General features: G+C 37.1%; 1 protein-coding gene across 4 annotated transcripts in view; it reads right to left on the bottom strand.

Moving 5' to 3' along the window:
• Window positions 1-11,770, bottom strand: part of LOC103530800 (E3 SUMO-protein ligase RanBP2-like) — a 32,273-nt gene that overhangs the window by 18,355 nt on the left and 2,148 nt on the right. For all 4 annotated transcript variants that reach the window (XM_030457611.1, XM_030457616.1, XM_030457625.1 and 1 more), the window contains exons 2-19: window positions 11,215-11,282; window positions 10,630-10,741; window positions 9,526-9,678; window positions 8,535-8,765; window positions 7,976-8,121; window positions 6,395-6,587; window positions 5,621-5,711; window positions 4,573-4,782; window positions 3,878-4,056; window positions 3,605-3,780; window positions 3,183-3,306; window positions 2,649-2,810; window positions 2,178-2,315; window positions 1,940-2,086; window positions 1,294-1,476; window positions 1,130-1,213; window positions 514-652; window positions 246-343 (exon numbers count right to left, since the gene is read on the bottom strand). In XM_030457611.1, the coding sequence (XP_030313471.1) occupies window positions 246-343; window positions 514-652; window positions 1,130-1,213; window positions 1,294-1,476; window positions 1,940-2,086; window positions 2,178-2,315; window positions 2,649-2,810; window positions 3,183-3,306; window positions 3,605-3,780; window positions 3,878-4,056; window positions 4,573-4,782; window positions 5,621-5,711; window positions 6,395-6,587; window positions 7,976-8,121; window positions 8,535-8,765; window positions 9,526-9,678; window positions 10,630-10,741; window positions 11,215-11,282 (2,634 nt within the window). The remainder of the gene's footprint in view (window positions 1-245; window positions 344-513; window positions 653-1,129; window positions 1,214-1,293; window positions 1,477-1,939; window positions 2,087-2,177; window positions 2,316-2,648; window positions 2,811-3,182; window positions 3,307-3,604; window positions 3,781-3,877; window positions 4,057-4,572; window positions 4,783-5,620; window positions 5,712-6,394; window positions 6,588-7,975; window positions 8,122-8,534; window positions 8,766-9,525; window positions 9,679-10,629; window positions 10,742-11,214; window positions 11,283-11,770) is intronic.

Below are 11,770 nucleotides of genomic sequence, written 5' to 3'. Positions count from 1 at the left end.
AAAGATTAAGTGCTACCATACATGCCCTGTAGGGGAAATGTATTAATATCTTAGACGTATTTTGCTAGCTTCTCCTCCCAAACACCACAGGCCAAAAATTAGGCAGAAAAATTATCAGTTTACCAGTCCAAGTTTATAAAATAATATACAAGGAACTGCAATTACATCCAACTACACACAGAATAAAAAGTAGTCATTTTCAGTAGATAATTGCAAGTACCTTAAGTAGATAGATTTGTTCTCACCTTTGTTGGTGTTACATTGGTTGCAGCAGTTCTGAGAAGATACTGAGAGTTATAGGCAGGTGACTGGCTGTAGTAACCAGGTGGGCCAGTGGTAGCAACTGAAAAGGAACAACAGAAAACCAGTTCATAATCTATTTTTTGTTGTTTAAGTGGACTCTTCCCAGCTATCAGTTTTTTACTGTGAATCATTAAAACACTTCTGCAATATTTTTAGAGGTCTTACCTACTTTAGCTAAGCATTTACAGAAATGACTCAGCAGCAGCTTACCCGTTAGTGGAGCTTCATGAAGATTTTGTGCTCTCTGATAACCCTCTGACATTGAATCTGTTCCAAAGCTTTCACCAGGCCACCGATGAGATGATGCATTTGCATTGGAATTATTAAGTTTCAGTTCTTGCATTTCATTCTGTTGAGACAGTGTGCCAATCAAGAAGTATTACATAAAAATTTGTAAAAGAAAATGTAAGAAATTCTCCTTACCCTTTTGCTACTTAAAAACATGTTCAAGCTCAGAAAACAAAAATAAATCAAGAGGTAGCTGCCAGAATCATCCAAGACCTGCCCACGCAGTACAAAGTGTTAAGATTGTTAAGATTTTCAGATCTCAAAGTAAAAACAAAACACCAATGAGAGCCAAGTGGATGAGAATCAAGCTGATGAAAGCAGAGTTCTTTCTGCACAGAGTTCTTCGAAGAGTTGCCTCTGCACCTCTGCCCAAGTCCCAAAGAAGTTTTTAAGGAATAGAGATTAATCCTTGCACTCATTTTAGGCCGATGTTTAAAAGAAGGTAATTCCACTGATTTAAGGAGTAGTCTAAAAGTTTTCCTTACTGTAACTAAAATGCTACCTGCTCTTCACTGAATATGGTGACAAATTTGCTTACCTTTAAAGCTTCAACTTGCTGACAGATCATTTGAAGTAGAGATCGGTGATCTTCTGCCCATTGAGGAGGAGTTTTAGGAGAAAACTAGAAAAAAAGTTAATTTAAATTTTGTGAATTTTTATCCAAAAATAAAAATTCCCTGAAATAACAGCTGGCTAACATACCTTGTAGCTTTTAGTTGGTGAAACAGAAAACTTAGTTGGTGATGGGGTGGAATGTTTCAGCTCTGAATCTACAGCTTGTGTCAGACCGTTTCTGAATGCAGGACTTCCCTCTTCACTGTTCTCACCAAGTTCCTGGATCACTGTGTCTAGCATTTCCCTCACAGTTTCAATAGAGACTGGAAGCTGGAGAATTTTTTGAAACATGAGTCATGATTACAATTCTCCCTCAGAGCAAAACAAGACTACATTCAGGATTCTGGCAAAATAATTCACAAGGCTCAATACTGTTCTGGGATTTTTTTCAGCAAAGCTCTGAACTTAAGGTTGATGTATGAAAACAATCCACACAAACATTAATTCTGTTTTTTCAAACGACTAACCTCTATAAAAACATAGTTGCAAAAGCTATTTGTGTTCAGACTAAAGCTTTCATACACAGATTAGTCAGAATCATAGAATCACAGGTTACAGAAGTCACACACAGTTTATCAAATCACTGTTAAGCAGGCTGTGTTCAGCAAAGGAATTAGTTTAACTTCCCATAATGCAAAGCATGGTTTAAAAAACACCAATATAACAGCGAAGGGTTTTGTACCCAAAGCCACTGTATCTCTTGAAACATGTTTTTAAAGCATGAATTACTTACTTTCTCAGTTACTGACATATCTGAGGAACTTTCCTCCATGATCTTCATTAGATAATGCTTGCTTTTAAGAAGATAGGTTTTGTGCTCTTCTTGTTCTTCTGGCAGCATAGCATCATTTTCAATCTCTTCTGCCTTTCTTTGGAAGATCTAAAGAACAAGACTCAGATTAATTAGAATCTGGTAGATGGCAATTGACTAAAGGAGAGCATTTTGGGGTAGTGAAGTTTCATAAACTTACCAGGGCAAGATTCCAGTATGAAACTACATTCTTAATAGCCTCAAATGCTGACAAAGCATCATCAGTTTTGCCATCAACTGCATCCAACATTGCAAATGCTATATGTGCCTCTTCTTCATACACTGTAACCTGGGAGACCTACAAAGAAAATGAAAGGCACCTCATACCTAACAATGGAGTGACACATCCACTCTTATTTTGCTTCCTATAATACAGGAAAAATACCTTTTAAAGAAAGTTGTTACTAAAGCATCTTCATTGCCTTCCAATCACACAGTTTTAAAGGTAAGAATAAAGTTGTAAGTAGGGATTTTTCCCCCTTTATTAGACACTGATACTACCAAATCTCATCATTAGCAGATTTATAGTAATAAAAAAACGAGTTGTACAATGCAGAGAAAAATCACACAGCTGTGTAAGTTTCTGACATAGATTGTCTCTTACTTCAACCTTATCTTAATCAATCTGTACCTGAATGTCTACACTATGGAAGTGTTTGAAGAGAGGATCAATAGGTTCAGGAATACTCCTTCTCTTTTTAATAATTTCCAGCATAGGCAAAACTTTCTTCCAGTAGTAGACACTTCGTCCAATGTATTCCTTCTGGTCATAGAAGGAGTTAAGGCTAATGCCCTAGTGAAGAGAAGGGAATAGAAGCATGTTATTTCAACAAATTCAAGCCAAAATGCTTTTCATACATATCCTTCTCCTATTTCCTTGAAAAGTTCCAGAAGTTCTTCTCTAATACTGGAGATAAACTTTGGAGATAAACATTTTTATCTCAAGAGCTACGTATAATAACATGAATGCAGAACAAAACACTGCAGTTTAAGACAGAATACTCTGTAAGGTGACTAGAGCAAATAATTCATCTGACAAAATAAGCAATGGTTCCCAATAATACATACTCATCTGGTCCCCCACCAGCCCCCCCAAGCTGTTTATAGCTTGGAAAATAGAGGGAAAACCACCTAAGCTTCAACATATTAAAAAATCTCATCTTACTGTTTTCTGCAGGCTTTTTGCCCAGTGTATAATTAGGGCAGGTTGAAGGCCATGCTTCTCCAGTGTTCGCAGAGTACTTATTCCATGCTGAACAATAAGCCTCAGTTTTGCTGCTGTTCCTGGTCTGAATATTAGAAGAAACAGTCCTCAGTTAGTATTCTTTTAAGTTTTCATCTGTTCACATCACTTGCTTGATGAATACAGCCCCCAGTTTTAGTCCTAACCTGCTTCTAGTTTAGAATTGCATAGTTAGAAACAAAAATTCCATTTTCAGAAATCTTTCAAGAAGCTTCCACATCCAAAACATGTCAAAAAAAAAAAGAAATTTAATATTACGAGAACCTGTTGGAATCAACCCAAGGTGCTGTAGTAGAAACTGCCTAAAGGCTTGGTCAAACATTTCCAAACTGAAAAAGTCTTACACTGTTTTTCTCTGAATAAGAGCACGAACAGCATCCCACCAGGATCTTTGTTTTTCAGTATAGAGCTGTTTGCACACTGGCAATGGTAAGAATTGAGGCTGATGTGCGCCGTACTGAGAATTAAACTTCTCTTGCAGTTGTAAGTTGCTTGTGAATACCACCCCGAGCAGAAATACCTAGTTTTGTAGAAATAAATGAATAAGAATTAAGGTATTAAATACTAAAAGTCTTAAAATTTTACAGTGCATTAAAGGATTATGAAAGTTTATTTACTTCAAGGTCCAGTAGGCAAATGGATTCTGGAGCATCTGTCTCAAGTCTTGATGTTTCTTGGGGCAAGTGGAAAAGCTGTTTTAACCATTTGCGCACGGGGGGCAAGACTGACATTGAGTTCCACTGCAAGCCAAGCCACACCAGGTGCTGGAGACTGCCATTGTGCATTCGAATGGCACCTGTGAAAAAGCAAAGTTGGATACAGATTTCAACTTCCTACAGGTCAGCAAGATTTGTATCTGACGAAAGCTGCGTTTCACATTTCACTCCATCAGATCAGCCAAAGATACCCTCCAGAACCAATGAGCATCAGGATTCCAACTTTCACTTATGAAAGATTGCAGGCTTAAAATTAGCCAAACAGATCAAGTGGACAGTTCATCTGAGTGCTCAAGCCATCAGCCCCTTAAAAGCTTCTGAGGAGGTGACTCTCAGATTTCCTTTCACTTCCATCCTTACCCTTTTCAGTCCAATAGCAACTACTTTTAGCAAACCTTTTTACTTCCTGAAGTCTTTAAGGAATTATTCAAGAAGCACTTTTCTACTTTACAGTAAAATTTAAGGCTTGCCTAGGACATTAGGGCAATTTTGGGCAGCTATTTCAGGTATTTGTCTTGAATTGCAATATGAGGTATTTGTAGAATAGCTTCTGCTACAGAAATTCATGCTGAGTTACAGAAAGTAACAACTCTTACCAATATCGTATCTATTAAGTTCCATTTGCACTGGTGCTTGTGCACTGACATTTCCAATATCATCCGTGCCAATAAAAGACCTCTCTCTAGAAGCTCCACTCTCAAACAGGCTGTCAAACAACGTAGATGAACCACTTTTGTTTGCAAACGATTCCACAATCTCTTTAAAGAAGTCTTGCTTGCCATGGCTTAAGTTCAGCAGCATATGACCTAGTAGACAAAAATATCACTTCACATAAATAGAGCAGTGAACATAAGGTAAGCAATATTTGCTACATTGGACTGCTCTTGCTGTCGAGGGCTAGGTGGGAATCAGGATCTCCCCTTATGAAACCTGTAGATTGTTATACTCTCAGTGTAATTAGGTCAGTGTTTCAAGCACACAGGCTTTCCAAGCTTTAGTCACAACAATTCAAAGGCATTCACAAATCCAATTCTTATGAAGAACAAAGCTATCTTCATATTATTATTACTCTAGGGTCACTGCAACAGTCATTAAAATAATAAGCAGCTGTAATACAAGCAGAAGTCTTTCTTATCAAAATCCATTCTGAAACCAATGAACCTGATATCTAGCAGGTGGTTTGTTTGTTTGTTTACACCTAGGCCCTGAAAAGAGCCTGGAGACTGAAAACTATCTACACCTAGCTGCAAAAAAAGCAAAGCTGATGAACAAGAAAATGTATGGAAAGGACAAAGAAAGTAATTTTTTCTTTTCCTGTTAGAATTAACAATACTTGCAAAATAGTACCAACAAGCAGATGCCATTTCCATTATATCAAGTTAAAATTTATCTAAGTGTGTTGGAGAGGCAAAAAGGAGGAAAAAAACCACACATAAAAAAGAACGCACCTACTAAAGAGAAGAAAAAACCTCTAGGTGGCAGGATGAAACTACTACTTTGTTTTACCTATGTAGTCAGAGTCTAGGTTTTCTAGCTTATTGAACTGTTAACATTGTATTTCAAGAAATGGAATGAGCTTTTTAACAAAGCTCTAAAAGTAACTATCTGTAACACTAAATGGAACTATGTAGCTATTTTTATTACCTGACTGGCTTTTTCGATCACAGGCCAACATTTCTAGCACATCTTGTCCAGTTTGATCCCCCTTTATTACTTTTGACTTTGGTTTAGGAACCTGGTAAAGGAGAGAATTGTTACAGCTATTTTACAATATGAGCAGATCATTTAAACGATTCCTGAGAGCTTGGGAACAGGCTTCTTTTTAGCATTAGAAAACTATGGAAAAAAAATACGTAATTCATTCTGAAGGTTCTATGTCACATTACCCAGGGGGTGGGTGGAGGACAGGGCAGGGAACCACCCTAAAATCTAGAGGTGGACAATTATAGCTGTTGCAAGTAGCATAAAGCATGCACAAGAGCAAGTTTTACCTGGAATTCAAGCAGTGACATAAGGAGGACAACAAATTTTACTTCATGAAGCAAAGACTTAAGCTTGATTTTTTAGTTCTACTGTCTACACAAGTATATGGAAACTACTCAGTTCATGCCTTTCCCTCCTTATAGCAATAAGCCTAACACCTGACATACATGCTCAGGTGTATTACAGGAAACAGAATCTTCCCTAGGAAATAAACACACTAGTAAGAATCTGGTTACTGTGACAAAGAAAACAGATGAAGATACACTTTTACCCTATTCATGTCATTTACCTCTTTTAAAGAATTATGAAAGGGTGAGCGAGGAGAGCCTTCCCTTGAGCACACAAACAGTAGTTTATCTTAGGAATACAGGAAGGAGTTCAACACATGTACAGCAAGAACATTTCAAGAACTGGATCAACTGAAAAATTACTCACCTGGAAACTTATCAGATAACAAAGTGCTGCTAGTTGACACACACCTCTCCACTGGGCCTCATTGTGTTGGGCCATTTTCAGTAGCAAAGCTCCAGCATGCATGTATAGCTGCCCTTTCATTTCCACAAAGGTACGAGACAACTCATCAGCCCCAATCACATATGGCTTCACCGACTGAAGCGCACGATCAAAACTAAAACAGAGAAGACTCATTCTAAACAGAGTCCCAGGAAAAGCTGCAGCTTTTGGCTGATGTTATTTAACCATAAATCAAGTAACTTCATGAGTCAATGGTTAGTACTGTCTCTGTCACTCAAACCTGAGTAGCACTAAAAAGTACAATAATGGTCTCAAACTCCCAAAGCTCTCAGCATGTATTATTGAAGTAAAGCATACTAAATATTACCTAGATACTTAGCATTTTCAGCGTAACTTGGAACAGCTGCTTGCAAAAATATTCTCCCAAACCATATGGATAAACTTGTTCACTACAGCAGATTTAGAGACACGCAGGAAGCACTCATAGCTGCATTTCCCTTTCCTTCACTTATCAGAAGGGCCCAAAATACAACTGAAAAGGCTCTTTGTAAACTGAAGGTACTGTAGAAATCTGAGTAGCTGAAGGCTAGTACACAATCACCTCTCCCAGGAGAGGTTTTCTAGAAAACAACTGAAACAGTCTTCCAATCTGACAGAACTATAAGGCTCTAAAAAAACAGCAGCAGAAAGCTCAAAATGGTTTTGGTCTGTATTGGAGGAGGAAAACAAAAACCATACTTGGGCATTAAGTATTTCTCATCCATTAGCTGTATTGCTGCAAATACTCTGTCAAGATTAAGACTGAAGAATATTTTTTACAAAACACAATTAACAGCCACTACATAATTGAGGTAAAAAAATAAAGTCAATAAAAGCCAGTAAGAAAGGAAAGATAAAAAAGGAACACAGATCTTAGCCAATATATTGACTACAAATACTGTTTTGTATTACCCTACATGTACCAGAGATGATAGGCTTTGGAGTCAGCTGGTTTAGCTGGCTCTATAATGCCAGCAGTTTTTCTGGAAGCAGTGTTCTTACTGCAAGTAGCTTCCACCCTCTCAATTATATTGCATTCCTGAAGTTCCTTATTCCTGTATGCATTGTGTTAATTTAGAACAAAATAACCAGAACAAAGCTGATACACAAGAGGTGGTTTGGGGTTCTTGCTTTTTGTTGTTGGGTGTTTGATTTTTTAAAAAAAATTGTCTGAAAAATTTGAATTAGTCAATTGTTGAAGTACAGAAGAACATTCTCATCTCAGGATACCAATAAGCCTTCTCCATGCCTGCATACTGACTATTCCAAACAAGACTTGCATCTCTATCAAAAGATGGCTTAGGGTTCAAACCCACTAAGCACAATTCTTAGTGGCTAATACAGAGAATTTCCTCTCCCATCCACAAACAAGCAGCAAAACAGAAGCTTGGTAGATTATCTGTGACACATACACCCTGTCACGTCCTCCCCCCCCCAAAAAAGAGTGATTCTTAGAGGTTGTCTGTTGGGGTTTTTTTCCTATTAGAAAAGTTAAAACAGTACCTTTCAAATGCCTCTCTGCATTCCTGCACATCTCTAGAAGAAAGTGTCATTTTGACAAAGCTGGAATAGGCCAGCAGATGATCTTTCTTGATAGCTCTCCAGTTATTTTTATCAGACTCCAAGTCTTGTAAAGACTCCAGATATTCCTAAAGAAGAAAGTTCATCACAGGATAAGGAACAGTCATCCTTCCATGAATGCAAGGGCAGTACTTCTCCAAAACCTATCAGTAGTATTTACTGCATAATCCAGTTTCACAGGTGAGACCCTACAGTATTCTTCAGCAGCAAAATTCCAGGGAACTATTTGCCTGAGAAATTTTATCCTTAATGGAACTGCTGCGTATAACTCAGCTTTTGAAGTCTGAAACTCAAGAGCTCTATAAGGCTTAATTTTGAGAGAATATTTCAATTAAAAAAAAAAAAACAAGAAGTATTTTGTAATTCCACTGGTTTCAGTTGACTTGTATTTGAAATAGCTGTAAGAGTAAGGACACTAAGAGAAACAGACCAGCTAAAAAAATATGGAAGACTATCACAGGATCAAAATATGATTAAACACCTCAAATGTCTCTACAACACAGGAACACCATTCCAAGCTTGACTGCAAAGGTATTTTCTTCTCCGCTTCCTGACAATGGAGCACAGCCTCTCTTAATCTATTATTGGAACGGTAGAGTGCAACTAGTCTGATGTTGATGTAGACATCATCTGGCCTTGCATAAAGTTCTGCTTGAATCAGGTCAAAAAGCTGATTCCATCCATCTTCACCTTTGCAATCCAGCAACTGTTCCTGTTAAACATAAAGGCAACATGTTAATATTTCATTTCCCATACAAGTCTTTTCAGCAACTACAGTACCACATAGTTATCTCTCCTCCACTACACTACTCAAACTACACTATTCTTAATAGCTTTCAGGTATTACACAAAGTTTGATGAGATACTCAAACATTTAAAAACAGAGATAACCATCGTAGAAGAAAATTTTCAAAACTTGCCTCTTAGGTAATGCTTGTCTAACCATTTGGTTCAATGACAGCATACCCTGCCATAGACTATCTTGCTTAAAGAAAAGCAAACAACTTGAGGCTTCAATGTGGTTGCTGCCTAGCTACACAAAATATACCTGTGCAAAAAGTGAGATTGCCTGACTGAAAATATTTACACAGTATTTGAAAACTACAGTATTTCTCACTGGTTGATCACAATGCAGGTTAAAAAACAAAAATCTGCATAGAGGAAGAAAGCCTGAGTCTAAAGGCCTGCTATCTTTCTGCCAGCTGCAGAAATATCAATACTGCCTCCCTAGTCTCAACTTTGAAGATGTGATAACAGCTCCTTGGCATTTTTGAAGAGGATTAACCTTGAAACATTAAAAAGGGTAAGAAAGCCTGTAGCTGCAGCGTTGTTTAAAGTTAGGAAAAAAATGTCAGGCTATGAAGAAAGTAGTATCTAATGGTTTGGATAGTAAAGATTCTAAAATAATTCGCCACAATGAGTTTTGCTTGGAATTTCTTGAAGCCACTGGACAAAGGTAATTTGGAATTTACCTTCAACCTGTAAACAGCAGGACTCCCAGGAAAGAGTTTAGCAGCTCTCTCAACCCAGTATTTTGCTCTTCCATCAGTTATGTTGTTATTGCATAGCAACTCTGCAATCTTCAATACAAGATCTTTCTGTGTTGGATTCAACTCCACAGAACGCTAGTTTTCCCCATGGACACACAGAAGAAGGGGTGGGGGGGGGAGGAGAAGAAATAAAAAAAAAACAAACAGAATTTGATCTTATGATCCATATTAAACAGGAAAGTAAGTCATCCCCCCAAAAGCAGAGACAGCTATTCAAATTAGTTGTAACTATTGATACAGAAATTATTTTTAAAACTTTCTAAATGTCACCCACCACTGTCTTACAGTACCGAGGGACAACTGCTGGAATTCAGAAGAGTGTAACAGAAATAATGCAAAAGCCATCTCCTCCGCATCTATCACTACCTACTGCTATACACAGACAACAGGTCTGTACCCAGATGTGGACACTTAAGAAAAAAAAATAATTATAAGACACCCAGTTTAACAAGTGTGATTGCACTTCATGGAGTTGCATGGCAACCAGGCTTCTGAGCACATCACCTCCTTTCCCAAAACCAGAACAAAGACCTTCTGATTGGGAATTTGACACTTATCATGCATGCCTAATCCAAATTAGATTTGCCACTCCCTTCTGCCCCCATCCTCTTCATAATCAACCAACTAAAAAAAACACTGGACCTACAGTCTTCTTGTAGCAACTAGGTTCCTGTTTTCATCAGTTCACATAAAGGAATTCCACAACATCATTAGTCCAAAAAGGAATATTTGACATGGGAAGAATTTAAAAACAGGAAGTAAAAAGATCAAGTCCAGAACAAAAATAATTAAAAAAAAATATATTAGAAGAATCAACTTTAAAATATACTACTGAAGCAAGTGATATCCAGTGAAGAATCTCCTCTGCAGTGCTTCATGTGCCTTCCAGTATCCAATGTGTATAAACTATAGTTTTCCCAGAAACACATTGTCTTCTATGGGTTTGAGAATGTCCAGCATAGAAGGATTTTAAAGTCCATTCACAAAGGAATAAAGTGGGACATTAGGGCTCAGTGTAATACCTACCTTGTAACACCCAAAGGCTTTTTCTATGTTATCCTCAGCTTCATAAATTTGTCCAAGAAATCTGTGTGCTTTAGGATCTCTCTCTTGTACGTTGAGGTATGTAGATATATACCTATGGAGGTGAAAAAAAAGTCAGTTATATGGCAAATATTTTTCATTAAGACTCCTTCCCCAATCTAAAATGGTAACTTCATCTGCCAGACCAGAAGTATAGATTTATTTAATTCGAGATACATTGTCTAGACCTTAAATAGCAACACTATTTTACACCTACAAGTGATACTTACTTGCCAGCAAATATTTCTGCTCATTAAAAAACCACTAGTTCCCAGAAATGCTAAGACTATATATTACAAGAGAATAATAATTAAAAAAAAAGCCATTTCAACCAGGTAAGTTTGTCAGTACCATAAAAGTAATCTTCTTTTAAGTTCTTGTTTTATAAAGATTTGAGTGGCACTTGAGCCACATTTACTGCTATCTTAAAGCAGCATTATACTTGGTTTCTCTGGCCTCTTCCATATTCATTTAGCTTTTCTCTTACACTTTAAAGAATAGAAAAAGAAACACACATTGACACATTACCTTTTAGCAAGTTCATATTCTTTTATTTCAAAATAGAGCTTAGCAAAGAGGAATCCTTTCATAGATTTCTGAAAGAGAAAAAAAACAAGACACACTTTAGATACATGGTACTTTAAAAATAATTTATTAGGGTGACCCTTTTTTTTCTGCAATGTGTAATGCTTTTAAATTACTGAATTTGACAGCTATTTTTCAGTTTGAATCCACTCTTCATATTTAAGGATTTGTTTTTGAAAGATGTGCGATTAAGAAAGGACTATGAGTTTTTCCTCTAACTGGCAAAGATTACTACTAGACAAAACAGAGATTAGGAGTGAGGCAAGCAACACGCCCTTACAGATGTGACATTTCATAAACACTTCCAATTAGAGAGTGGGAGAATGGCATCAGCAATGTGTGATCTCTTTTGTTGCAGTGCAGCAAAGGAAAAAAATAACTTATAAACCAAGAGAAACCTATAATTTAATCCTGCTCCAGTATGCTGTCATCAGAGTACTGCTTAAATACACTTGAGTAAAAAATACAATTTCTATTAAAGTCATTCTCAGTTTGAATA

Source organism: Calypte anna, chromosome 1 (assembly GCF_003957555.1).
Source record: "Calypte anna isolate BGI_N300 chromosome 1, bCalAnn1_v1.p, whole genome shotgun sequence".
NCBI lineage: Eukaryota > Metazoa > Chordata > Aves > Apodiformes > Trochilidae > Calypte > Calypte anna.
Note: the sequence above shows the minus strand (reverse complement) of the source record. Positions and strands in the feature narration are given on the sequence as shown.